Source organism: Hippopotamus amphibius, chromosome 6 (assembly GCF_030028045.1).
Source record: "Hippopotamus amphibius kiboko isolate mHipAmp2 chromosome 6, mHipAmp2.hap2, whole genome shotgun sequence".
Classification (NCBI taxonomy): domain Eukaryota; kingdom Metazoa; phylum Chordata; class Mammalia; order Artiodactyla; family Hippopotamidae; genus Hippopotamus; species Hippopotamus amphibius.
This window is the reverse complement of record NC_080191.1, coordinates 1,370,225-1,398,215: the sequence shown is the minus strand read 5'-3', so window position 1 is coordinate 1,398,215 and position 27,991 is coordinate 1,370,225. Positions and strand designations below refer to the sequence as shown.

At 52.0% G+C, this 27,991-nt stretch overlaps 1 protein-coding gene across 4 annotated transcripts in view; it reads left to right on the top strand.

The window, feature by feature from the left end:
• Positions 1-27,991, top strand: part of SMOC2 (SPARC related modular calcium binding 2) — a 158,808-nt gene that overhangs the window by 91,148 nt on the left and 39,669 nt on the right. For all 4 annotated transcript variants that reach the window (XM_057740128.1, XM_057740127.1, XM_057740126.1 and 1 more), the window contains exons 8-9: positions 15,288-15,474; positions 21,683-21,765. In XM_057740128.1, the coding sequence (XP_057596111.1) occupies positions 15,288-15,474; positions 21,683-21,765 (270 nt within the window). The remainder of the gene's footprint in view (positions 1-15,287; positions 15,475-21,682; positions 21,766-27,991) is intronic.

The window sequence follows — 27,991 nt, the reverse complement described above, 5'->3', positions numbered from 1 at the left end:
ACGGCCTCCAGGGAGATCTTTGCTTCTTACAGGTCGTCCTGTGTTTATTCACGTCCTCCTGGGAAATGTACACGTTGCCCATCACCGAACAGTGGTGGGCGCGGAGCCTCGTGACCAGGCCGTGGGGGTCCCGCCAGCAGCTGGGATGATGTGCTCGGGGGAGGAGGGCACAGGGAACCCCCCTTTGTTCTTTGTGTCTCAACGGAAGATGGAAAGTTCCGCACAGATGTGGGCATCTCCCTGAAGGGGGCACAGCCACGTTGAGGGTCTGGCTTGACTGAGGAAAGGAAATGCGCGCAGAAGCGTTTGAACCAGCGACAAACATCTGAAAATAAACTCCCCCAAACAGGGTGAGACCATCCCGGCAGCTGAAGGAAACCGTCCCGGGCCTGGGACCAGCCCCCCTGCCTGGTTCCCGTTCGAGGACACTCAGCTGGGCCAGTGGAGTGGCTCTTTGCAGGCCCCCCCACAGTGCGCCTGCCCTCGGGGTGGCGGCCACTCTCCTTTGCGGGCTCTCATCTGCGAGGTCAGACCCTCCCTGAGCACAAGATTTCCGGGATGTCAAGGCTCCCACCCTCCCGGCACGAAGCCGGGGAGTCCACGTCTGTCGGCAGCACAGTGGAGGCAGCTGGTTCTCCAGGCCGGGTGCGCGGGGCCCTGGACCGGGCTCCTCCCCGGCCGGCCTGCTCGGGGTCCCATGTCGTCTGCCTGACGTTTCTGTCCTCAACTGTCCAGTGGGCAGAGCTGCGCGCGGCAGGGGAGGCCTGGAGACTGCCATCACCAGGAGAGCCCACCACGTGCTCCGTTAGAAAATAAACATACAGCACAAGGTTCTTAACCTCAAATAATTCAAGTTTATGCTCTAGTTCAGCAGCTCTTAAGCTTTCTGGCTTAAGAACCCCTTTATGCTCCGAGAACTTACTGAGGCCCCCAAAGAGCTTTTCCTAACATGGTTTGTATCTACCGGTATTTATGAGTACTATGAAAACTGAGAAAATTTTAATACACATTCCCTTAGGTGTCAGCGTGAGTCCCTTGTGAGCACCTCAGTGTTTACAGAAAGAGTTCTGACCTCGTGGGCCTCCTGGGAGGGGGCCTGGGGCCGCGCTCTGAGGACCGCTGGTCAGAGTGTGGACAAGACACGTGCCTCAGAGCAGAGGGAGAGGGCCCAGCGCTGCGACGTCGCCCAGGAACGCCGAGAAGAGGGACAGACGAAGCGCAGTGCAGCCTCGACAAGAGCGCGCGTCCCTCCTGGTGGCCAGGCCAGGAAGCGTGTCCCTGCGGATGAGGGACAGAGGTCTTGTGGTCAGGCCTGTCCAGCCCGAGACCCATCTTGGACCCAAACAGCACAAGGAACTACGTCCCTAACCTGAACACCTGGCTTCTCAGCCCCAGACGTCAACATCCAGGGATTCAGAGTTTTCTCCAAAAGCAAGTGTGGAAGTTCACTCTGTGTGTGCGACGTGAAGGTGTCCTTAGAGGAAAGAACCCCCGGAAGGTGAACTCACGCCGCTCTGTCCTTGGAGACGTTCATTGGTTTGAAATGGCCACTTGCCTGTTGAAATCTGCCCACATTTCAGAAAAGAAAAATCTTGAGACTGAAGTCCAGTCTGGGCACTGACCACGCTTGATGCCTCTGTGCTCCCAGCTCCCCGAGGCGTCGCTGGAACTTGGACCCGTGACCTTCCCTCTTACTCCCGCCCCGATTGTGGCCGATGGTTCTGGTTTCCTTCGGGGGGGGGGGGTATTTTGGGTCCAGTGATTAGACAGAGAGGAACTGGAGATTATCAGAACTCCTCGCTGTGGGAAGCCTATGGGGAAACGCTTCCCTGCGGGACTGGCTTCGCCGTGGTCTCCAGTGGCTGACGGAGGTGAGGGCATTGCCATGGTCTCCAGTGGCTGACGGAGGTGAGGGCATCGCCGTGGTCTCCAGTGGCTCACGGGGGTGAGGGCATCGCTGTGCGCAGCTGCCCCAGCGGCCGTGGAGCCCTGCTCCTGTGCAGGAGCGCCTCGTGTGCCCTCAGATCTGGGTCAGCTATGAGGCGGATTCAGGTGGGGCGTTGACAGAAGGCTGGACGAGGGTGAGGCTGTGACGATGTGGTTTCCCCCGGGAGGGCTTGGTCCCTGCGTGTCCTGGGAGCTGAGCCAGGGGCCGTTGCCCCCACAGGACCCGCCGTGGTCACGACTGACCCCACCACATCAGTCTTTTCTCTCTCTGGAGCTCTGCAGCATCGACTCCGGTTTGGAGACCTGGCTTTTGTCCTGCTTCTATTGTGACTGTTGGGAGGCCTTGGGAAAGTCACTTAACTTTCCCACCCTGACTTGCGAGGGTTGGCCCGTTATTTCTTCCCGGTCTTGAGGGTTAAAGGTCTTCCAGTACAGGGCCTCTCATCCTAAAGGAAGATGCTTGTCTGCACGGTTGCCTCCTCCGAGCAGGCGTCTGTGCTGCCCTTGCTGTCTGGTCCTCACTTGTCAATCCTGTCTCCACGGGAAGAAGGAATGCTGCCCCTTGGGGGACGGGGCACCGAGGGCCAGGACAGTGTGCATCTTGCTGAATCCAGCGCTCCCCGGGGCAAGGCAGGCGGGGCCGTTCGCCTCACCCTGCAGACGGGAGACCCCGGGACCCTGGGTCCGTGAGCACTGGAGCCCGGCTTTGCCAGAACACCGGGGTTGGGAGGGTGGGTGGTGCGATGTGACGGAGGCGTGTCGTTCGGGTCAGAATGCGGCTCTTGTGTTTTCTTTTTCTCATCTCAGTTTTGTAAAACCCACTTTTGTTTGTCCACACGCAAAGAAAACTGGTTTGGAGAAATTCGGCCATCTCTGGATACTGGCCTGAGTGGACACAGTGGATTTTAAAATAGGTTTGTCATCAGCTGTGCTAGCTTAAACCACGGGTCTTAATGCAGAACTTTTCTGGAAAATGAAAAATATTCTGATTTCTTTCGTAAGACCTCCAAATATAAAATCAGACTGCTTTTCTTAACTTCCTTTTGTTACGTCTCCTAATTCTACAGAATTTAAAGTGAAGAAAGGGTAACATTCCTAGAGCACATTTTCGGTACAACGATGTGTTTACCCCTCACTGACCACTAACGGTTCCACGAGTGAAGAAAGGACACGGCGGCCGTTGTCCTGGAGAGAGAGGGGTGTGGTGCTCAGGGCTGACCCCGGTCTCGGGGCCCCTGAGCAGCAGCAGAGGCTCCCGGGGCTGAGGCCCTGCGGTGAGGGTGGGGGCGGGGGTCCCGGGAGCACCGTGGAGAGTTAGGGCCCATGCAGAGGAAAGCGCGGAATAAAGGGTACTTGGATTCGGGGTTTGAAGTCCGATGTTGGTGAGATTGTCGCTGATAGAACCATCTGGAAGAGACAGAGGTAAGTTGCGCTGGAAGAGAGTGTGACTGGGGGCCGTTCGCCGTCAGGGGCTCCGCGTGCTTCTGGGGTGGGTGATCTTCTCCGGGGCTCACAGCACTGGGTTGCCCCTCTCCCGGGTCTGGGATTTGGGCTCAGGCCAGAAACGGTCACTTAGGTCTGTTGTGACGGGAAAAAGCGTGGGAAGACGTCGATTAGAATGGACGCCCGGGCTCACTGTTTTCTTTCCAAAGAAACTGTACCTGTGAATTACCTCCAAGTCTTTATTCTTTGGGAGCATAAGCTTGACTGTGGGCTTTCCACGTGACCTGTCTACCGTTGGTGGTTGTGTCCAGGTAGGACCGTTGTGCGGCTTCCAGGGCCAGAGGGGGCAGGGGTGCCATGCTGGAACGTGGCTGGTCTGCCTCTGTGTGCGTGCGACGCTCCCCCGGCTCTCCCCGGCTGTGCCGTCCTGAGTAAGACGTAAAACTTTTCAGAGCCTGTGTTCTCACTGGTAAAATACACCGGGGACACGTGCCCCTCGTTCTGTTATTCCCGGGATTAAAGCAGAACACGCAGAAAGCTGGGTCCCGTGCCCACCGTGCCTGCGAATGTTACGGCAGCAATCCTGGATTTAAAAGCTAATCTTAAAACTTTTCCTTTGGAATTAAGTTGTACAACCGATCGTTAAACGTGTGTCGCTTATGCACCATGAATCCCAGTTTGATTTTTTTAATGACAGTGGACCCATGAATAATTATATTCCGTCAGGACTGTAAGTTTCAAGGTCCCCCCCCCCCGCCATTTCTAGAAAATCAAGTTCTAAAGGGGAAACTTTTTATTTTATCTTTTTTCTTCTTTGATCATTTGTGTTATGTAATTAAAAACAAAACCACAGATGATTCCGTGACTGATGCAGACAATGTGTGTAAAAATCATCAATTCTAAGAGACTGGGCCTGGCCTCAGACCAGGACCGTGGGGCCAGGATGTCTCTACCACTCGTTACCCTGATGGCCTGGCCCGAGAACGTGATTTACCTCCTCTGATTCCATCACCGAATTTGTAAAATGTAAAAAAGTAATCCTGCCTCTCAGAATTACAGCAAAGTGATTCAGCTGTACGTAGATAGACATTCTTTTCCATTATGGTACGATTAAGTAAATTAATACGTGAAAAGCCTGTGGCCATAAGTACCCACTAAATGTTATCAGTTATCAATCTCCAATCTCTGCTGTGTGTAAAACGCATGCTTTTTATATAGGTGGACCCTTCTTGACAGATTGTTTATTATTTTATCCCCAAAATATTTTTGTATGTGAAGTTCTTTGTAAACCTCAGAGTACTTCACAAACTGCCAGTCTACGCAGCAGTTAAACTCTCAGTTTCCACCTGCTAAGCAGCATATAGTCACACACAGCAGTTATATATCCGAATTGAAGAAAATAATGTCCATTTTAGGAACCCTAATAGATTCATACACATTTTAAAACAAGTAGGGCGAAGGCCACGTGAGGGCCTCTGGAGGTGACGGCATCCTGGGTCCGCAGGGGCACGTGGTCCCACCTTTAATGTGGTACCGAGTGGTCGTTGCCTTGTGCCGAGTTACCTGTGCATTTCTAGCTGGGTTTCCTAATGTTCCCGGGTGTGTTATTTTCTATCGTGTATGTCTGGTAGCCTCAGATTAAGCTCTCGTTACCCCTTGTAGGGACTAGAGACAGTCTTGAACCGGTCCTTTGTCTGAAAGCTTCGCCACCAGGTTTTTAAAGCACAAATATGAGCCAGGCACTCACCTCTGAGAGGCTTTCCACGGCTTGTGGAAATTGCTCTACCTGCTCTGGAGCCCCAGCCCTGGCCCCTGCCACCCTACAGCTCACCGCTTGCTGTGGACCTCCCTCGGCAGCCCCGCTCCCTTGAGGGAAGCCCAGACCCTCACCCACGGTGTTTGCTGAGCACACGTGCACGTGTCATGGATCTTGTGCACGTGAAAGGTGGGGGCAAAATGCCGGGACCAGCAAGATATTTGGTGGTTTAACTAGAATATTTTCTGAGAGAATTCTGAGAACACTATAAGGAGACGCACAGAAAATAGAAGATGCTGGTTTTGCCCTCTGACACTTACAGCAGAATGACTGTTGTATCTGACAGCTACTGCTTCATAATAAGCAGCCCCAGGGTGTTAGCTGTGATCAGTGACCCGTGTTCATTTCTCATGCGTCTGCTGGTGCTGGCTGGGCTCTGCTGGGAGGCCCGGGCTGCGTGTGGATCTGGGTCTGCCCCACGCATCTCTCATCCTCCCGGCCTGAGTGAGGAGACCAGGGGATCACCTTCTCCTGGCGACACCTAAGCGCAGGAAAGTGGTCCACACACAGGCAGGTGTCTAGCCTCAGCCTGCAGACACCCTACGAGCCATGTTGTTCCCACGTCTGAGCCCAGTGTCCCAGGACAGGGGAGACACCTTGCCAGTGTGGGGGGAGCTGCACAACCCCCAGTGATGGGGAGAGAGGATGGATTGGGCCAACGTGTCATCATTTATTCCTGGAAGTCAGTAATTATCCTGAGTGAGGGTCCAGCAGAGTCGCCATCAGGATAGGCGTGAGCGTCGGATGAGGAAATGCGTTTCTGAGTCGTCCAGGTTGTGGCTGCCGCGGTAAGTGGACTTGGCAGAGGCCATGAAGGTAAACAAACTAGTTCACACAGGCCCCAGCGGTGCAGCAGGGTGGCCAGGGCAACAGGATCTCGGCCAGCAGAGGACACTGAGGCGGGGCACAGGGTTTGCCCCCGGGAAGCTGGGAGGAGAGCAGGGCGACGGATGGATGCACCTGGTTGTTTCCGATTCGGCTGGATGTGAAAACTGCCCGCGGCTGAGCCGTTCCTGCAGGGCAGACTCACGCCCACCGGACGTGGGACCTGAGCAGATACTGCATGTTCTGGTGGTGTTAAACTCCTAGCAGAAACTGTCTTTACCCAACTAAGTCAGGGCTCACAGGCCTGAGAGCTTTATTATTACCAGTTAATTAACTAATTAATTTGTTTTGGCTGCGTTGGGTTTTCGCCGCCTGCATGTGGGCTTTCTCCGGTTGCCGCCCTTTCTCTGGGCTGGAGCTCTGTGTGGATGGGGTGGTGGCACCACGTAACGCCTGGGTTCTGTCTTTTTCACTCGTTAGCATAGTTCTGAGATTCACTCTCGTTGGTCACACTTGTGACCCGTTTCTTCTCTCTGGTTCCCACGCAGGATTGTGTGTGATATACACAGACAACGACATGTGCATTTTCCGGTCAATGGCTGGTGGAGTTGTCTCCGCTTGGGGACTGCTATGAGCACAGCTGCCCTGTGCATTCTGCACTTGGCGCCTCGTGGATGTGTGCTCTGATTGCTCTTGGATAAACACCTGGAGTAGATCTCACACTCGCGTGAGGAATGCAGGGGGGTCCCCACTGCTCCACGTCCTCGCCAGCCTTGGGCGGGTCACCGGGGCCCCTCCCGCAGGCCCGCTGTGGTACCTCCTGGGGGTTTACTTTGCATTTTCCTGGTGACCGAGGACTCCCGGCAGTCTTCTCACTGCTTGTTGTTCAGTCACACACCTTTCATTTTGAATTGTCTGTTCAAATCTTTGCCCAATTTCAATTAGATTATTTGCCATTTCTATTGATTTGTAGGTGTTGTTGATGTAACCTAAACCTTTGTCAGATGTGTGTGTTAGGAATAGTCTCTCCGTGTTTGGAGCTTGCCTTTTCATTTTCTTAACAGTGTCTTTTGGTGAGTATACATTATAAAATGTGTGAACAGTGTCCAGTTTACCAAGTTTTTCTTTTGTGCGCAGGGTTTCCTGTATCTGCTCTAAAAATCTTTCTCTGACCTATTGTCACAAAGATAGTCTACTATATTTTCTTTAAAGGCTTTATATTTTTAGCTTTTTTGTTTAGGTCTCTAATTCATTTCAAATAAAGTTGTGTGTATGGTGTGAGTTAGGCTTTTTTTATTGGCATGTAGGTAGCCCATTGTTCTAGAATCATCATTGAAAAGACCTTCTCTTTTTATCGAATTGCTTTGGTGCCTTGTTCAAGATCAATTGAGCATATATTTCTGTGTCTATTTATGAACTATTTATTCGCTCCCATTAATCTGTTTAACTATCCTTATTCCAGTAGCATTCTGTCTCGATAAGCAGCTTTATAATTACTTTTCTAATAAAGTGATATGATTCCTCCAAGTTTGTTATTTTGGAAGAGTGCTTTGGATATTTTAGGTCTTTTGCATTTCCATATACATTTAGAACCAAAATGTCAATTTCTACAAAAAAGCTTCCTAGGATTTTGATAGAAATTATTTTTAATCCACAGATCAGTTTGGGGAGAATTAACATTGTAACATTAGTGAGTCCTCTTCCATCAACATGGTATACCTCTCCACATTTAAGTAGATTTCCTTTGATTTTTCTCAGTAATGCTTTTTAGTTTTCAATATTTTGCACATCTTTTCATAAACTTATCCCTAAATATTTTATATTTTTGATGCTATTGCAGGTGCCATTAAAAATGTTGTCTTCCAGTTGTCCATTGCTAATCTATAGAAATTCAAGTGATTTTGTATATTGAATTCATATGTCAAGACCTTGCTGTATTCACCTATTATTTCTAGCAGTTTTTTTCTGTAGATGCTTTAATTCTTTTTACGTACACATTTCTGTCATGTGTGATTAAAGAGAGTTTTACATTTTTCTTTCTGATCTTTATTCCTTTCTTTTACTTACCTTTCTGGCATTCTCCAGGACCTGCACTGTAATGATAAATAGAAAGGGTGAGATTCTTTTAGATTGAAAACATTCAATCTTGTATCACTAAGCATGGGGTTAACTATAGATTTTATATAAATATGCTCTTTAGCAGATAGAGAAGGTTTTACTCTAATTCCAGTTTTCTGAGAGCTTTGCCGCTTAATTAATGAAGTCGTTCACCTTAGTAAAAATGAGCCTATTTTTTCTTTGCTTAAAACCAGATAGTATTACTGTAACTGAAAACATTTGCTTTTACGGTATGATGTTATTACAATGTCTAAAAGAGTTATGACCGTTACTTCTAGTATTTTAAGTTGTCCCTTCAAATTTGCAAGACACTTTATCCTTCTCTCTAAACACGCCCACGTATCACCCCGACGGCTCCTCCTGGCCACCTTGGGAGGCAGTGAGCCTGCGGTGGTGGCATTTGGCAGGTGGTTCCCTACGCCCATGGTTTCCCTGAAGCCAGAGGCTCAGGAGGGTGGGACTGAGTCTCCTTTCATCTTCTCTATTTCATACTGTGCAGCCCGCCGTGTTTTGGAAGGATTACCAGAGGATTAAATAAAAACTCTTTGACTTTGAAAATGTAATTCGCTCAGTTGCCTCTTCACGACTCAATGTGGAAATCAATTAGAAGACAGGGATCAATAGAGAATAGAACCTGTCAGCGTCCATCAGCCACGAGGGGACGTGCGCGTGACAGGCACGAGCTGTGAGGGTAACGTCTGGGCACCCTGGCGACACCTGCGGTGATTTCTTAAGGATTCCTAGGGTGCTGGCTGCGGCTAGGCAGCAGTTTTATATAATTCTTTAGAAACGAGGTGTGTCTGGGAAAGCAGGCTGTTCCAAGGGCAGATTATGATGTGAGTAAAGGGGCACGGTGTCCCTTAACAAATAACAAGAATGACCGAGAGCTGGACGACACTCTCCCCAACAGCCAAGGACAGTAGCGAAGCTGCAGCAGAGCGTGTGGCCAGAGGGGAGCCATCTCTGCAAACTGTGCGGATAACTGAGGGCGGAACAAAGAAAACAGGCTCGAGAGGACGTGAGGAGACCCCACGACACCTGCCAGCGGAGGAGTCCGGTGTCCACGCCGGTGAGCCCGGGGATGGAATGGGTGCACAGACAGCTTCAAGAATTTCAGTTTTTTTTTTAAACTTCTCAAAACTTCATACCTGTTGGAAACTAAGCAATATTAATGGGAAGCCCTCAAGAAGCAGAGCTGACCACAAAACGGACGCCTGCAGTGGGCATCCTTCTGGAATACGGCCAAATCTGAAGAGCATGTGTTTAGAACAGATACGATTTGTTATTGCTTCCTATAAAAATGCTTCAGGCCTCATCACACTAAAATCAGGTATCCTCGTTTAATGAGAGTTTCATTTAAGAGTTTTTTTTTCCTTGAAGTTCATAAATGGCTGGCAGCCGTTTGTTACCGTCTATAATCTAATTCTCTCTGGTTGTCAGATTATTTGAACCAACTGTCAGACACCTTATAAGGCACTAACATCTGCTCGTTTGGGAAAGAAACTAATTTTGAATGGAAGTTCTACCAAATGTACGGAGGCAGCTTTTCTAAAATCACAGAGTTGTTACACGATTGCAGAACTTAAAATTGATAGAAGCAAGTTGGAATCGCACTCATGTTTCTAGTCTCATACGATAATGAAAAATACCAAGGCAGACTATCGCAGAAGTGCTCCGGACCTCTCAGAAGTCTGCTCACGATGTGCGGGTGGGGGTGGCGGGAGCAGCCCAGGAGGTCAGCATCCGAGCCAAAAACCTCCACAAGCTCGTCGCGTTAGAGAAGGCACAGACACAACTGCTCGGAGCTAGAAAAGCTTCGGTAGGATTCGTCACAGGAGAAAGTACAGTGCCGTCACCCTAACCGCCTCGAGGAGTGAACGCACTTCCGTGTAGGGTCAAGGGTCACAATACCAGCAGGGGTCCATCAGGCTGAGGCAAGAGAAGTAGCCTCCAGATGTTACCGCAAAGCCTGGCTGAGGATGGATTTAATACACTGAATGGAAGGCTATTCTTTCCGAAAGAATGTGGAGGTTTGGTGGCATGATAAAGTACATGTATAGCTTTGAAAGTTGAGTAGACACCTCTATTACCGGACACAAAAAGTACAGCATTTGTAGCTGAAACCTGATCCATTTTAATTCTCATCTATTACTTGAGACCTTGTCACATACTGTCACGGGATAGGTCAACGTAGCATAAGCCTGGGTGTTGATAAACCCAGAAGTTATAGAAAAACCCACTATTTCCCAATCTGGTGCTGAAGATGCGACTTTTTCTTTCGGGTTATGACTCTGGTTCTTCTTTATCGGACCTTACTCTCCGTGTCTCTGTGTCTAATGGGTTATGTTAAACTTTTGCTCAATATTAATAATACTTTAAAGTCTCCTCGAGCCCTGTCACTTTGCACGTGTGATTCCACCAACCACAGTGACCTGTGAGGCAGGCCGGACAGGCACGGAGGATGGTATCAAATCTGTCAGATGACGTTTGCTAACGTCCATCAGACTCGTCATTCAAGGTCAGAGAACAGCCAGCGTCTGTCTCCTAGTGCAGCACTTTGCCGCTACACACATCGCGGGCCCAGAAAAGCCGTCCCGTGTCCCATGACTGTGCTAGGTTTTATTCACTTCCTAATTCTCCAGGGACGCGAGCCTCATTTATTAGAAAGCCTTTTTTTTCTTTCATCTCAAAGTATGTTCAGGCCTCTTACGTTAGAAAAAGACTTTATGCAACCCAGTGATCAATTCTAAGTAATCTCAACTTCTCCTTTGCCCGTGACGTATCCCTCAAATTGGGACTCTCTCTAGGTGGTTGTTTTGGACGAATTCAGTGGCTTCTTTAGATGCAGCTCACTTTTCTTTGGATGCCCCCACATTAAAATTCCTTCTATTCACTTTTTCTCTTTCAATTCTTCTTCCTTCACACATTCACTCCTCGACATCCTGTATGAGAGAAAGTTACATAGTTAAAGCCTTTGTGAGCAGGAGAGAAGTCTGCAGCCGTACCACCCTTAATGCACCCGATCTCGTCTGAGTAGGAAAGCAAACGTAAATATTTTCATCTAACTTATTAAAATGGGTGTTATAATTTGAATTTTGTGAGCATTACTTATTTTACTTTCTTTCTGAATTATGTCCAGAATCCCAAGCTTTACTTTTATCCATTGATGGACACCTTTTTGAAATGGATTCTAACCTAACTTTTAATAAGATAATTACTGTAAGACTCCAGCTTTGGTGCCCTTCGGCCCCTGCCCCATTGGCCGGCAGCAGGCGCCTCCGCCTGCACACACGCTCTCACCTGGTCCTCAGCCAGACCCGACCTGAACTTCATCACTTCCCTTCGACAGCCTCTCCTTCCCTCTCTCCTGTTTCAGCCATCATTGTTCCATTGTCTCCATCTGTGCTTTCTCTAAAAATGCTCTTTTTCTGCATCCTTTCCTACCGTGTTATGAGTCCTCACTGGTATTTTTCTAAAACACGGTTGGGACTTGTCCCCTTGAGCCCTGCTTCTGTGCGTCTCGGTGACTGGGCGAGCTTCCCGTGTGATGAAATAAGACGTGGTGGCCTCTCGTCTCCTTTTATAGGTGCGATTAATGATGGCCTGCACAGAACAGGGGTGTCTGTGTCAGAGGGAATCTGCTCCAGGAGTGTCTCCCTTTTACCCTCTCCTTGTGGTCCCAGTGGGAAGGGACGGAGCTCGGCTGTCTCTGTGAGGAAGGTGACTTTTAAAGAGATAGATGGGATGCTCTTTAGCCTCTGTTCCCTTGGGCCATTTTTCTAAAGAAGATCTACTTCCTTGCATATGGCCCTAAAATGTAATTGCATTTCTCCCGTAAGAGAAACTGAATTCCCCATACGGAGCCAGGTTTACCAAATAAAATTGCATAAGTTAACGGTTCTAACTTCAGCCAGGATGTTTATATAAACAAACACGGAATCTCTTCTGACTTGGCAGTAGTATCTTCCATATTTTACAACATTCCCAGCAAATTTTAAGAGGTGGTTGACTTAATGAACCCTACTTTCCTTATGATGAGCCTTCAAATATGACGTACAATCCTCAAAAGGGCCATTTCAAGAACTTTCCAGAACGATTTCTATAGATACAATATGTTCTTAGATAGAGCATGAAAAGCATCCTGTGTCCAGATAATCACGCCATAAATTCTGTTCGCTAATAAAATTTCTGAAAAAGGGCCAAGTGAGCATTAAAGTAAGCGATGCTCTTTCTGGGAGAGCTCTCGGGAACAGCAACCCTCACCGTCAGCCGAGCCGCCTGCGTGGGGGACTCCGGTTAGGAACGGACCCGCTGCTTTGAGGGCTTCAAAAGGCAGACCCAGTTGCCTCTGAAAGCATGTAGCTCAGCCTCCACCCTCTTTCTCTGCCCCCATGACCTAAACTAGCGCACTGGTCACTTCAGAAAGAACTACGCGTCGTCGTCACTTCGATTCCACGCCAGTTTCCTAGTTATGGTTGGAGCGGAAGGCTCGTTAAGATAACTGTGTAACACAGGGGTGGGTTTGATTTATGTATTTATCTACTTGCTGAGCAACATCTAGAGACTATAGAAAAGTACAGAACTTATAGGAAACAATCAGTATGAATTTTTTAAAAAATTGGGTGGTGCTATTACAAGAAATGCAGTGCATTCGCTCTCTGTGCGTATTAGAGATGAACCGTGTGCGAGAACCCCCACGCGGGTGTCCTGCTAACGCCCAGCATGGTGCCTGGCGCAGCATCTGCTGAGGGCACCACTCAGTGCAGTGTGGCTGTCAATGGAGACCAAACGCCCCGTCCTGATGTGGGACTGTTTTAGAATCATAACTTTGCTAATTAAAATCCTCAATGTGTAGAACCCCCCCCTAAAAAAATGCACTTCTGGGTAATTAAAGCCTCAGGGAATATAATGGAGTTACGTGGATGCCTTGGAGAGCAGAGGGCAGCTCAGACAGCTCAGGGTCCTGGAGTGGGCTCCTGTGGTCCAGACGCCCACAGAGCACGCGCCGTCCTAAAGGGAGCAGATGCTAAAGGCCCAGGGCGTCCCTGTGGCGGGGACCAGGGCACGCGCTGTTAGGGACAGAAATGCAAGCCGTAGTTCAAGGCCCCTCTCTTCCTTCCTCTCTCGTTCATTACACGACGTAGGACGGCTGTGAGATCTGAACTGTGCTGGGCTTTGAGATTGTCCTAGAAAACATCAATCCGGACACACAGCAGTACGGCGTCCGCCTTCTGGTCCATCCTCAGAGGGCGGAGGTCGGCCTGCGAGGAAGCTCTGTGAGTGCCTTCTGAGCAGGAGGAGGGGAGAATCCCAGGCGACCTCTGCCTCCGTGTTCTTCCAGGACGTGTGTGGGATGCTGGGCCCCAGCCAGAGCTGCATCTGGTGATACCGTCGGTAGATGGACTGATCACAACATTAAACGTATACGTGACTGTGGCGTTAATAGAGAAGGACAAATCTAGGCGGCTTTCTAACTATTAATGTCATAAATATGGCTTACCTCAAAATAGATTCATTGAGTGCCTATGATACGGCAGACACCTTTCAAGTGCTGGAAAATAACGGAAATGAGAGCCCACCTTTATGAAACAGGGTCTCTGTGCCACACTGCGTACTGCGCCTCCTTTAGTCTTTGCGGCGTCACCCAAGTCGTCACCTGAGTCAGATGCTTTCCTCCTAAGCGCCACGCCCCTGGCTCTGGCCACACAGAAGCACACTCCTCCCCAGCTTCCTGGGCTTTTCCACCCGTTTGATGTCACATTTACAGTCATAAAATCCCTGTAAACCATAGTTTGTTCGTTTCAAAGCAGGCTAAAACATAACTTATGGGAAATTACTTTCTAAGCAGAAAATTGCCCTAAAGATTTTATTTGAAATATGTTCATCCAATATATTGGTTGCTTTCTTTCCCCTTTTACGGAGAAATATGAAGGCAAAAGAATGTCATTTTAGATCGCAAAAGACAGCTCGGGCGGGGGGTGGGGGGCCTGTTCTGGGATAAACACGTGATCTCTGACCGTCCTGGTCTGAGGTGAGGGGTCTTCTGGTGGGCAGTTGGTTCGAGATGGCTCTGATTCGGTGCAGAGGCCAAGCCCGGAGCAAGCCCACTCCAAGGACAGAACCTGGAAACAAGCGCCCACATTTGGAATTTTTTAACACGAGTGGGGAGGGGGTTTGATTTGCGGGTGTGGATTTTTAATGCCGTGTATTTGGGCTGGTTGGGAACATTTGGATCACTCTGTGCCGAATGTTTTCTGGATCGCATTCTAAGCCGCGTGTGAGTTTCTAGTGAGGGATAAAGTGTTCTTCACCTTTTATGTTATTTCACTCAAATTCATTACCATCTGAGGATCACAGAGCAGCATGGACCTGTGGTTCTAAGGCATCCTCGGTCTATCTGTTCAGGGCAGAAGAGGGATCTGAGTTAGCTCATGTCTAAACACAAAAAAGAAACTGAATTTATGAACATAAAAAGACATAAGCCTTTATACACTGAAATACCTGGTCCTGGAATTTTTTTTAAGTGATTGCTTAGTTTTCGTGTGGATGAGGTTCAGAGCTTACGTAGCACCATGTGTGGACACAGCTCTAAACAAGAACACCTCATCTTCTTCTTGACGAATTTCCAGTAACGCAGCCTGTTTTGGAAATACTGCAGCCGAGATTTCAACAGTTTGGGGTTGATCCCTTTCCAGACTCAGCCACAGTCAGACCTCAGGGAGGTCAAGGCGGGTTTGGGGGGTGTTGTTCTTTCAGGACCCTCCTGGGGGTGCAGACGGTGGTGTCGGCACACCGGGGCTGTGGTGGGAAGGGCCGCGCAGGCCTCAGTGGGACTGGACCACGTGCCTGCCGGCCCCTGCCCCTGACTGGGGACCCAGAGCAGAGGACTGTGGCCATCCCTGGGGTCTGGGCCCCCTCTGTGGCCTTTGGGAGTCGTCGGGGCATCAGATCCCTTGTGGACGCGTGTCCCACCGACCGCCCGCCCTGACCTGTGGCAGCTCTCGTGTTCTGACCCCCCTTGCCGGCCCCTCCGTCATGCAGCCCCCTCCCCGTGTCCCGTGCCTGTCCACCCCAGCACAGGCTCCGTGGGGGACCAGCCTCGGGCCACGTGCTCACACCTGTCTCCTTGTCGCTCCAGTGTCCTCGTGTGACCAGGAGCAGCAGTCGGCCCTGGAGGAGGCCAGGCAGCCCAAGAACGACAACGTGGTCATCCCCGAGTGCGCCCACGGCGGCCTCTACAAGCCGGTGCAGTGCCACCCCTCCACGGGCTACTGCTGGTGTGTCCTGGTGGACACCGGCCGCCCCATCCCTGGCACGTCCACCAGGTAAGGCTCCGTGGGGCTGGGAGACCCCGAAACGCAGACCCCCGTGGTTCCCGCCAGCCAGGGATGCAATGCCCGCGCCCCAGACCCCACCCCACCTTTTGCTGCAGCGTTAACACCTGTGGCCGTGGGAACCGGGAGGCTGTCCCTGATCCACCAGGAGCTAACATGCCCATGACGGCACGAGGGGGGTGGAGACAGACTTTTCAGGCAATTTTTCTCCTATCCCTGTTCACGCAGGCTGCAATTTTGAAGCATGGCTCTGGTATCCAGGCTGGGGTGGGCACCTAGAATGTGTCACCTATCAACGCAGCTTCTTTTGTCCCCGGTGTTGGCAAAGGGACCCTTGCGTTTCACGAGCACTGATGGCCCAGGGCGGCTCTCTGTACTCCAGAGATACCTGTGTCCTGAAATAACCACTGAGAAAGAAAGAGCGTGCTGAGATCAGGGGCGAGAGTCGTTATTCAAGGATCTGAAACACAAACTGACCCATTCATTCATGTTTCGTGTGCGTTTGAGCAAAGCAAGTCATTTCATAACAGCACTGGGAGAAGACATGATGCTGGTCTCTGGAAACAGTGTAAATGAGGGGCGGTGCTCTTGGTCATGTGACTCGACCTCGGTTTTTCACAGATTGGTGTGAAAGTGGTTCCCAGGCCTAGGGAACCATTACATCTCACGTGTGACCCCGCTTAAGCCCCGGTTTCCTCTGCAGCCCCTGACGCCTCCTGAGACCCTTCCCCGGTTTCTCAGGTGTGACCGTGGTGCGTGTAGAAGGGGAAACACCCACATAGATTCGGGGAGCTGGAAGGACGGGTAACGAGCTGACGTTTCCTCATGGGGACGTCCAGCCACACCTGGAGCCCCTTCTGGCTCATAGGGGAGACCGGGCTCCTCGGGGTGGGGGATGGGAACCCTGGGCCCCGGCCGCCCCGGGCAGCTGGCTGACCTGACGAGGGCGTCCAGGCCAGAGACTGAGGGTCCCTCCACAAACGGTCGTAGGAGGCTGTTTCAAACATAAAGGGAACATAAATCTTCCCAAGGTCTTGTGTGAGAAATTGCTTTTTTGGCTCCTGTATGCCTGTGTATGTAGGGAGTGCTCTTTTCTAGGAAACCTTTCTTGGGAAGTGACATTTCCACTACTTCAAACTCCGGCTTGTGGACTGTGTCTTTACGTTGGGGTGTTTGTTCCTCAGACCCAGCTGCAGGGAGCCTCTAGAACGTTCTCTTAGGGCCGGCCAACAGAAGTTCTGATGCTGTCAAAACCAGGCCTCCGCAGTCTGGCTCAGATGCTGAGATTAGCTTATCACGTTGTCCCTGTAGGAACTGTAGACATTTTTCTCTTAGGTTCAAACAGGAAACACAAGAGGCCCTCCTCCCTCCCATCCGTCCTGCACAGACTTTCTTAGAACAAAGTACCAAGTTCTCCTTTTCCCTATTTTTGCCTGCAGGAGGGAGGGTCTCCCTCTTCTTTGAGTTTCAAGAAACAGACTTAAATTAGACCCCGGGGAGGAGACCCCTCGGACGTGAGCTGCACTTTTCTCTCATTCACTCATCCGTTTCTCCTTCCCGATGCTGATGGCTGCGACCCCAACACCGTCAGGACAGAGGCAGTAGCCGGTGGGGGCAGGAGGGTGGGGCCGTCAGAGGCGGCACGTTTCCCCGTGGGGCTCCGTCCACCGCAGCCGCGTGGTCCTCACGGCCCCCCAGCCTTCAGCGGGACCAGCTCCGGAGCTCTCAGGGGTGGAGGCGCCGCTTGTTTCCGCAGCTCAAGGACGTGATTTTCAGGAGCAGTTTTTGTTCTGTCTGCTCTTCAGGTCATCAGCTGCTCTGCGCCTCGCTCCTGTCCTGGTTTCCAGAAGCATCAGGCAGCCCTGACAACATAACGTGGCTTTTTTCTGACAGCAAGGAAGGCCTTCTGCGTGGACCCTCGGTGGGCCTCGCGTCACTCTAACTGGCCAGAATGTCACCCCCTGACCAGGCTACTGCCGGTGGGAGGAGGGCACCCAGGTGTGGACAGGGCCACCCCTGGACACCCGAGGCCACACGAGCAGGTTCTGTGTGTAACAGAGTTTAGCACACAAGGGCTACACTCTCTTAAAGCTCCGAGAAACATGGCCCTCCCTGCCAGCCAGCCGGTCACTCTTTATTCACCAGCATCTGAACCCCTCAATGTTGCAGGCACCACTCTAGGGGCTGGGGACAAGCAGGGGACCAAACGGACAGAACCCTGTGCTTCCAGGGAGCTTACGTTATGGTGGGGAGGACAGGGACAGGGAGCCACTCGCACAGGCAGGTAAGCTGCGTGTGAGGACACTGGCTGAGACGCTGCCCCTGGGGAAGGTGTGGGGAAACAGAGAGCGGGAGTGTTAGGGGGCCCCTGAAAGGCTGGGGTCCGAGTCCCGTCCTGAAGAATCCAGGGGGCAGTCCGGACGGGGGGGGGGGCAGACGTGGCCCCCCACCGTGCAGGCTCCGGAGCCAGGATCTGGTTCAGTTTTGGTTAAAAGAAGGGATGCATCGGTGAGGAAGCTCTTCGTGTCTGGTAGCGACACACCTGACAGACAGGCGTAAACAGTGAGGGAGCGTGCAAACTGAAGAAGAGGCGCAGAGATGGAAGGAGCTCCCTTTCAGTGGATGCTGGGATGTGGTGATGTCACTGAGGACACAGAGTCTCCCAAAGAGTCCCTCTGACATCCTCACTGGACATCCTCTTTACCCTTGGACAGACTTCCCTCATGGTCACAAGGTGGCTTCAGGGATCCGGGCATCTCATCCAGATACCACATGCTCAGAGAATGCACAGCCCATCTCTCTCTTCCTTAGGAGCCAAATAACCTTTCCTAAAAGTCCTCTAGCAGATTTAATTCATGCATTATTGGCCATAATTGGATCAAATGACTATGGCTAAACCCATCACTGGCAAGAAAAGTGGAATTGGTTTAAACCATTCTCTAGGGAGACATGGATGCTGGGAAATCAGTCAAAATCATCAACTTTAGGACACATCTGAGAGGCCGCAGGGCAGCTCCGCCGGCCCTCACTCACCGTGCTCCTACCGTGATCGGACAGCGACGTCACAGACAGGCTTCCACATTACTATGTAAATACTTCCTGGCGCATAAATGCTGTTTCCTTGTGACTTCCTGAAATAAGCCGTTCCAGGTAGATGCTTCATAGTTTTGGTTTATATTTGGGGAGACAGTTCAAGCTTCCTCCCCCCAATTATTCTGTGTATTTTCTGATGGCAAAGAATAATTTAAAGAGCCGAGAGCAGTAAGGAGCCACAGAGGCAGAACGCGTGCTCGTTACAAGCCAGCTCTCCTTTCCGTGCGTCCTCGTGCAAGGTAATTGCAAAGCGCAGGTTTTGTCCCAGACTTGTGCCAGTGTCAATACGCACGCAGAGGCGGGCACCAGCTGCGGGCAGGGTGTCTGGGCAGGGTGCTCATCCGGTAGAAACGTGAGTACTGACCCATCTCCCGGTTCCCCTGCCTTTTTGAGTCAAAACAGGCATCTCGGCCGAGGCGTCCAGAGCCCCCGCAGGCCGAGCCCGGGCCCCCATGTGAGCCCGGGCCACGCGTGGTGGCCCAGGGTGTGGGAGGAGGGGCAGGGCCCGGCCTGGGTGCTGACCGATGGCAGGCAGTGCTGGCAGGAGCTATTGGAGTAAGGTGGGTCAGGCTGGCTGTCAGCTGCATTAGCGCCCAGAATGTGGGGATTCCTCTTTCACGTTCCTGATGGCCGGCGAAGGGTCTGTCCACCTGCCATCAGGCCACTCGCACCTGGCGCGAGGGCCCCGTTCCCAGCCTGAGGAGCCCACGCGTCTCACTGGCTGTGTGCGCACGAAATCGAATTTCTCCCTGGCAGAGAGCCTGGTGTCTGATGGGTACCCAGACAACCAAGACATGTTCTTTTGTTTTGCGCAAATAAGTTAAAATGAATATTGTAAAGGACGGTGAGGGATGCCAACACAATCTAGATGGTTTTATCCGAGGCTTCGAAGGCATCGGTTCTACTTCTGGAGATTGTCATTTCTGCAAGTTGCAGGTATTCTTTAAAAAGACCAGAACACTGTCATTTAAACATACGCGTTTATATCAGCATCGGTGCTAGGACTCTCAAGACATCTCCAGCCCAGATTTGCAGCAAAACCAGGCTGACCATGCATTGTGGCTACCTGCCAGGCTGCTTCGAGGTTGAAGATGCAGAATGGGGTTGGCAGTTGTGTGGTTCCTCACCACCACACGGAGGTACCCGTGTTGACTCTGAGCCTTTGACAGGCTGTACACAGAGTTCCTATTAACAGTCTCGTATTAACAGACGAGCCATCTGCAGGCACAGGTCATTCTGCCTCCCTGGGAGCCCCATCCCTAGGTGTGCCTGCTTGCTTAGGGAGCCGGGACTTTGCTCGTACTTTCAGAGATCACTCTTCTTGGGCCGCTGGCCGCAAAGGTGTCAGCTCTAGCGTGGGTACCAGTTCCCACTTCCCCAGCCCTGCGGACGCTGACCCAGAGCCTGAAGTGCGGACTTTTCGGTCATGAACGTGCGTAGTTTCCCAATATTAACAGGCGTGAGTAAGGGCAAGCTCTTAGCCATCACTCCGTGACCTGGCTTCTTTCCCAAAGGCTGCCTTGGGAAGTTTCTGGCTCCCCATCTACCTGTCGCAGGTAGGAGAGGAGAGGAGACACCAGGTGGGTGACGGGTCCCTTCGCCCCGTGCGCTCCTGTGGCGGTGGCTCCAGTGCCAGGCTCTCGACCCCGCAGCGTTGCAAAAGAATATGAGTTAATGGCTTTGGGTGAAAACGTGATAGCTTAGCTGTTTGCCGGAGCGTGTCAGGGACACTTTAATTTCAGAAACAACATTTGAAAAAGGCATATTAAGTTTGTGTGAATGGGGTGTTAAGTTTTCTGGTATCAAAGAGGCTATTGAGGGTGTGAGGGGCCGGAGGAGCCTGTGGTGCCCTGGCTCTGTTTCAGCCGCGCTGGACCCGACCCTCTAGGACCCGCCCCAGCTCGCCGGGCGCCAGGGAGGGACGCTGAGAAAGTATCCCTCTAGCGAGGAATTTCATTCTTTTATTTTCTAGGGTGGGAACACAAGAAATAATGAAATATAAGAATCAGAAATGACCCCTGTGAAGTAAATGTGATCTCGTACCCCCTTCTGAGAGAGTGCAAAGGACACTTCGGTAGCAAGCGAGGGTGAGGCCTCATGGGGCTTTGCTCACGTCCACGTCCCGAGGATCAGCGGCCCCTGGACCCCCGGCCCCACCCGCGCCCGCCCCCACTGGCTCTGGCTGTCGTTCACGTTTTCCAAGAAGCTTTCCTGACCCCTGAGACTATTAGGCGCCCTGGAGGGCAGGTTCTCACGGCTGCCAGGCACCCTGTTGAGTTGCCGGTGTCCCCATGCGGTGGGGCGGTTTCCCAGGTGACGCGGGTCTCCCTGATCTCCCACCATAGGGGCAGGTGAGGTACGCCTCCCTGCGTCTCCCACCGAAGGCACATCCGTAAAGAGCCAGGATGGAGGCCCCGCGGGGAGTGCTCACACACTGTCACCTGGCCCCAGGTCTGGAGCCCACCTGGCAGATCCGTCCAGAATGAGGGTCAGTTCTGGTTGCAAGAGAAGTAACCGGCAGCCACCCCAGGCCCCGCCTGCTCGGACGTCAGGGCCCCACCCTGTTGACTCCAGGGGCCGGAACGTAGCTCTTTCTTTTTATTCGTGGGACCCTGAGACCTCCTGTAGCTCTGTGATTTAGATTCTGAAGTCGCTGGTCTTCGAGTCACGTGTTCGTCTAGAGCCCCGGGTCCTCTCGGAGCCTCTGCACTCCTTCCTGGCGTGGGGGTGAGTGGCTCTGCCCCCTGACCTCACTTAGCGCAGGCGGGTGCGTTTCCGCCCCCAGCCCCTGCCCGCCCTGACCCGTGTCAGCATCCCGTGCTGGGGGGGGGCGTGCGGCAGCCCCTGTGCGCGTCGTGTCTCCGAGGCTGGATGGGGATGCAGGACTCTGTGCGTCACACCTCTTCCTGCTGACTGCGAAGAGCACAGTACGTTGTCACACAGGTCACCAGAGGCCGTGCCTCCCGAGCGCTGTAACGTGATGACGCGACGCCCGGCGTGTCCCGGGGGCCAGGGTAGCCTGGGATGTGAACGCGCAGCCATGGGAGGCAGCCCCCGTCTCAACGTCTCACACTGGCTCTCTTCTCTTTCCTTCCCCTGCTCTTAGGTACGAGCAGCCGAAATGTGACAACACTGCCAGGGCTCATCCGACCAGAACAAGGGACGTGTACAAGGGCCGCCCGCTCCAAGGTGCGTAGAACGAAGGGTTCGCGCGGATGCACTGGCCGCCGCTTTGAGTTTTCCTGCTGATTTAGGATGAGGAAGGATCTCAAGTGAATTTAGTTGCAAAGAATGATTTCAAATTAACACAGGCAGTGAGTTGAACCTTATAATTATCAAAAATACAGAAATGTTTTATGAACATGCTCTTTCATCAGAAAGCCCGTAAGTGTTTATGACACACCAGAAATGATGACGTCAACAGTTAAACTTAAAGCCCGGTGTGGACCCAGTGTCTTCTGGGAACTTACCTGAGATTGAATTTGGTCGGGTGGCGTGAGTCCCATACCGGCTGCCCCAGGCGGGGTTGCAGCCACGAGGTTTGTCTGATGAGATCAAGGGCTAGAGACACGATTCCGGCATCGTGAGTGGATTCAGTGTCATCCGTGTGATGCTGCCAAGCTGGTTGCTATTTTTTTTTTCTGGTTGCTGTTTTATTTCATTTCCATCCTCTTTTTTTTTCCTTTAAATGCCTCCAGGTTGTGTGTATTTAGCTAAAACCTCAGAGACCATGAAAACCATTCTCTAACGTCTTTCCTTTATAGCACGTGTTGGCTCTTGGTCTTACACGGAGTCTGGATAATTTCCTGTTTAGAAAAATTCAGTGGTCCTTGCATGGTTTGTACTGTTATTGATAAAGGGGTTTTAAACTCTGAAAGGTAGAGATGCTTCCCTGCTCGTGAGCAGAGGTAGAGAAGACAAGAGGGTCCTCCATCCACCTCCACATCCCTCTGGCCACACCTGGAACGAAGGCACTGGATGCAGAGGAGAAGGCGGGACCTGGTCTGGGTTTGTGCCAGAACCACTCCGTCCGCCCTCCTGTGCTTATTCTGAGACGCTTGTCGGGGGTCTTCCGCGGTTTCCCATCTCCACGCCTTCCTTTCCGTGCAGGTGGAGGAAGCTCTGACGTCACTCTTCTCACATCACGTCTCCCCGTGTGAGCGGTCAGAAGGGTTTACGCCTGTGAATCAGGCTGCTTTCTGGATCTCGGGGTCGGGGAGAGGGAGGAACAAGAGAGGAGGCAGGAGGGAGAGGTCCTGAAGATGCAAACACGAACGCCCGTGCACATTCCTCGTGAGGCCCCTTCTGTGTACGCGTCTCGCCCTTAGAAGGAGCTCCCTGAATGGTGTCCTCCACTCAGAAGGGCACTCTCTCGCCTCGTCTGGTGCAATCTCTTGCCTCTGAAGTCAGGTGGACACGCGGTGGACAATATTTTTCTTAGCAGGAAATAATGGAATTCGCGCACGCTTGGTGCATGGAAAGCCGCCAGTGAACATGTGGTCCTAAACATGCCGCAGAAACTGCAGGCAATCTGTTCTTTGTCTCTGCGGTTCCAAGACTCTCGATTTTTTTGACAATCCAAAACTGCATTACTTCTAAATTCTGCTGCATGTGGTTTTGCACATAGAATATGAATGTGTGGTAAGCTCTGGTCTTCATTAGTTAGAGGTGCTACGACAGACAGAAGACACCCCTCCCATCTCCTCTCAGTGGGTGTGCTTGGTAGGGAGGAAGCTGTGTTCATGGCGGAATCCAGTACAGGGAACTCAGGCTGGGACCCTGGGTTTAGAGGCTGGAGTGGTCATTCACCTCCGGGAACCGCTGACCCTCAATATTGAGAAACACTAAGTGACGTCCTTGCTGGCTTGTCTGGGAGTCAGACGGGCCATCTAGAGCAAGAGCATCTGGCACTTCAGGGAAAACCGTGTGAAGAGGTGCACATCAGAGCGACAAAAGCCAAGCCTGTAGGAGGGGAGGACGGTTCGGCTGTGACCACAGGTGCCCTTTCCTCCCCCCACCTTCAGTGAAGCCAACGTCCCCAGGCACAAAAGCCGTTTTACGCAAACTCTGTAAAGGTCAGCTTATTTTGCAATTGTAGATGTTTGGGAGTGTACCATTCATAACCACTTAATCATTTTGCTTTTTTGGAGATAATTATCCTTATTAGGGAAAAACAAGTAGGTCTTAAAATAACTCCTGAATCGAGGCTGTTCTTGTAGAGAGGAGAAAACGATTTCCAAAGTAACACAACACCGTGGTGTGCAGGCAGACCCTCGTGAGTCTCATGCCAATGCGTTTTCTTCCTAAAAGGGACCGTTTTCACCCTAAGCAGCTTTTCTAAGCTTTAGCCAATAAGGACCCTTTATTTTCCAAGCCACGCTGATAACATCCTCACACACAAGTCACTCTTCAGGGGGGTGTTGACTGCCAAATGTGCATTTACATGCTGTGTCGTGTGCAGATTTCCTGGCTCCCACTAACCCGGGGGACGTCAGCTTTCGGCCTCGGGGGCCCGCGTTTTCCCCTGTGGAGAGAACAGGACCCAGCCTGAAGGGTCACTTCCTGAGAACTGGGTCATGATTCTGCCTCTTGAAGATCCTGCTTTGGCTCTGTGACTTTCCTCGTGTGACTGTCACACCACCCTGAGAAGTAAGGGACTAGCGTCAGGGACGCTGAAAACACAGGCGTCAGCCCCCACCTTCCTCCCTCTGCGAGTCTGTCTTGCTTCACTTTGTGCCGGCCTCTCCTAATCTCCACGGCGTTTGGAGGAGCCTTTCGGCCCGGCTCCCGGCCTGCCCGTCCCCTCCCCCCCCCCCCCCCCCCCCCGCCTCCCCTGGTCCCTGCGGAAGCTCCTCGCAGCCGCGGGGAGCCACGTCACCAGGCTCTTGCTCAGCACCCGCTCTGCACCTTCCCTGGTCCTCCGTGCATCCCTCAGGAGCCGGCGTCCTGGGGGGAGCTGTCACTGGCTGACGCCCCCCATGTGTCCTGTGGCTGCTCTGCGGGCATCGGGCTCCCAGCCCCACCCTGTGCCCCGCGTGGTCCTCCTGAGGGGGCGCCGAGGGGTCCCCCCCAGCCAGCACAGCAAGGAGCACTCGGGAGGCCCTGGGCACCTGGAAAAGAGTTTGCAGATTAGGGACACCAGGCAGGGTTGCTTTTCCTAGTCTGAGCCTTTTGACTCCTGTGTATTGAGTGCTGCTAGTGGATTTAGATTTACCCAGTGGTTTTGCTGACTTTAAGGGCACAGAGCTTGAGTCTTCGGTGAGTGGGATTTCTATGCGGGAAGAGGGTGACCTCACAGATGGAGTTCATTGTTCTGATTTGACCTCAGGGTGCTCTCTGCCCAGGAGAAGAAGGGAGAGCCCACCCCATCCTCTCTCCTTGGTGGGGAGACTTCCACACCCACGTGTGGCAGCTAAAGGCCGCCGGAGACCATGCAGGGATGAGATGTAGGCAGAGGCCACAGCGGACAGAAATGTGCCTGTACTTGGCGCCCAGAGAGCAGTCCAGCCGCGGACCTGGGTCCCCATTCGCGTAGAGGACCCGGCTCTGGAGGGAGCTGGTGGGAAAGACGGATGAGAGAGGTTTCATTACAAGTAAATTCGAAGTAAGTTACCTTTATGGCTTAGAGTGTGTGGCTTCCTCTAACTCGTACCTATCAGATGATCTGTGTCTTTTACACTTAAATACATTTTTTTTTGGCTTATTCTCATTCTCGGGTGCAATTTTAATGGAATCAACAGGCTTTCCCTCTCCTGTGGCTTTTGCGTCATTTACCCTCCTCTGATGGGGCATCACTGGTTTTGTTCGCTATGGGTTATGGTGTGTGCACTCGAGCGTTTGTAGGCGTCCCATGAGGAGGAACCCAAAGACAGGCGGGCAGGTAGGAAGAGATCCGAGAGCAGGGGCGTCCACGGGAGAAACCCCATTCCCTACTCCTCCCCACTCTGAACTCCATCAATTTGGGGGAAGCTCTGATGTCCTTCTGGGGCCGCAGGGTGTTAGTGATGTAGCCCCGGCACCCACGAGAGGGTGGTGAGTGACTGGAAAGTGTCTTAGGTGTTCTGGTCCCTGAAAATGGCCTCCTTGCTTCACTGCTTCGCCCCCAGACCAGAGCCATGGACTGCCCCCACCCCAGCCTCCTCCAGGCTGGCACCCAGATCTGCCACCTGTGTTTATTCTAGTTAAATAGCCCCCCCCCCCAGAGCCCCCCTGCAGCTCCATGGACTCACAGCAATCAGCGGAGATCAAGCCCCCTCCCTAACCGAAAAGCCCCTCTGAGGGAGAGTTGAGCCACACGCAGAGCCTTTTGAAGTCAACAGCCACCGGAATCTCTCCTCAGGGCCTAAGTGATTGCAGGTACAATAGGATCTTTGATTCAGTCAGAACCCCTCAAAGCACCACCTGAATTTTCTAAGCACTATTTTAGCACGATTCTAAATGTTTTCAGGATTGATTATGATTTCCTGAGGCAGGGTAAAATGACCCTTATGTCGCCCGAGATACTTTCCCAGAGGTGTTTAGACCCTGAACCTGGCGTCTGTGCCGAGGGCTGCCGGGCACTCAGGGACCCGTGTTCACTGTCCTCCAGAGCAGGACTGGGCCTTTGAGGGTCTCTCAAGTACAACAGGAGATGTCAGTGTATCACCCACTGGAAATGCCAGCTTCTATGATTCTGCATCAGGTCGAGTAGGACTTCACAGACGGTCTCGATGTTACCCCAGCCGGGAACTCGCTCGCTGGGGACCCCGCACACGCACTGCCCCCACGGTGGGCTAGTCTCCCATCCCCAGCTCGGATAGGCTTCCCAGTACCTGTCTCCCCGGGCTCGGCCAGGGTGAAGCCACTCGGAGGTGAGGACAGGTGTGCTGTGGGCAGGAGAGGATTTTAAATAGTGTTTTGCTCTTAAGAGCTGTGTGATGACTCTGTAGCTAGACAGCCTTGCTTGTTCACTCGGTGTCCAAGTTTGGGTTGGATTCCAGTTGTGGAGGGGACTATTCTGAGTAGCAAAGCTTGGGACGGGGACCGAGCTCCATTATTTTATTTTTTGACGGGTGAGCTTGATGATTAACTATGAAATTTAAAATATTAACTTTGTAGCTGAATACGATGACTCATCTTTAGAAGAAAACTGCATTTTGTAGGAAGCGTGACAAACAAATGGGCCCTTAAATCCAGTTTCCTTGAAGAAGGGGTGTTACAAATAGAAACTCAGTTAAAAGCACGCGTGTAATTTCCATCCTAAAGATTCATGAGTCAGGAATCCCAGGACCAGGGGTGCCGGGGGGTCCAGGGGTTGGGAGTGTGTGATATTCTACAGGAGCGTCCTGAGAGGTGGGCTGCCTCTCAGATGTCACAGTGAATCACTCACAAGGGACCAGGAGAAGGCGATCAGACCCGAGGGACCGTGTGTGAAACAGACCCTTTATTTAGTGCTCACTGTTTCTTTAGAAAAAAGAAAGTCCGTAAGATGCTAGGATGAGCAGAGGCATCCAAGGGGCGAGAACTAAAAGTAACCATTGTACCACACTCGGCAGACGTCTGAGATTTCTATTAGAATACTTAGTTCAGTTGATATTTCCCCCCGTTTTTAAGAGAATAGGAGAAATTGGAGAAAGGCTTGGAGGAAATTGTGGGAATTACTCATCCACAATAAAGTAAGAACAAATACACACGCGTTGGGGAAGAAAGGCTTTTTCTTTTTCTTAACTTGCAGAGGAAAGAACAATAAAGGTCAAGTGAAAATGTTAAGCTACTTACGAGAGGGCGTTGGGTGCTTTTTCCATTTATTAAGCAAGCGTTTGACAGCTGAATGGAGAAGAGTGAGTGTTGAGGCAATTTCTTGATTTTGCTGAGTGAACCTAAGAGGAGCATCCTTGCCCTTTAGGAGGTACCCGTCCTGGGGGCTGAGCAGTCTCAACTCATGAAAATCTTCAGTACTGGGTCAAAATGTGGTTTAAAAGGGGCAGGAAAGTGGAGAGACCGTTTGTTTCTTTCAAGTGAAATCTCTGACGCATTCACGGAAAGCAGTTTACACTCCTGCCCTGCGCCCGCAAGCGGTGAGTAGCCCGCTGTTTTCCACCGCAAATCCTCGCCCTTTGTTGCCGGCCGCACTGACTCCCTGCAGCCGAGTTCCCAGACAGGCTCTCAGCCGATTTCCGAACCCGCGTCCACACCGGCAGCAGAAGCCTCCCGGGAAGCGCGGGCCAGCCGGGGGTCCATCCTGATGGCGACGGCCGTGGCGGCCAGGTCAAGTGGAAGCTCCGGTCACTCGGATGAGGCCATCGCAGCGGCCACCCCCCCCACACACACACCTTGCTGTCTCTCCCCACCACGAAACGCACACCTCAGCCTTGTGAATTATCTGCTCCAAAAAAGGGATGCGAGGGGCTAAAAGTCCACGAGTGCCATAGGGAGA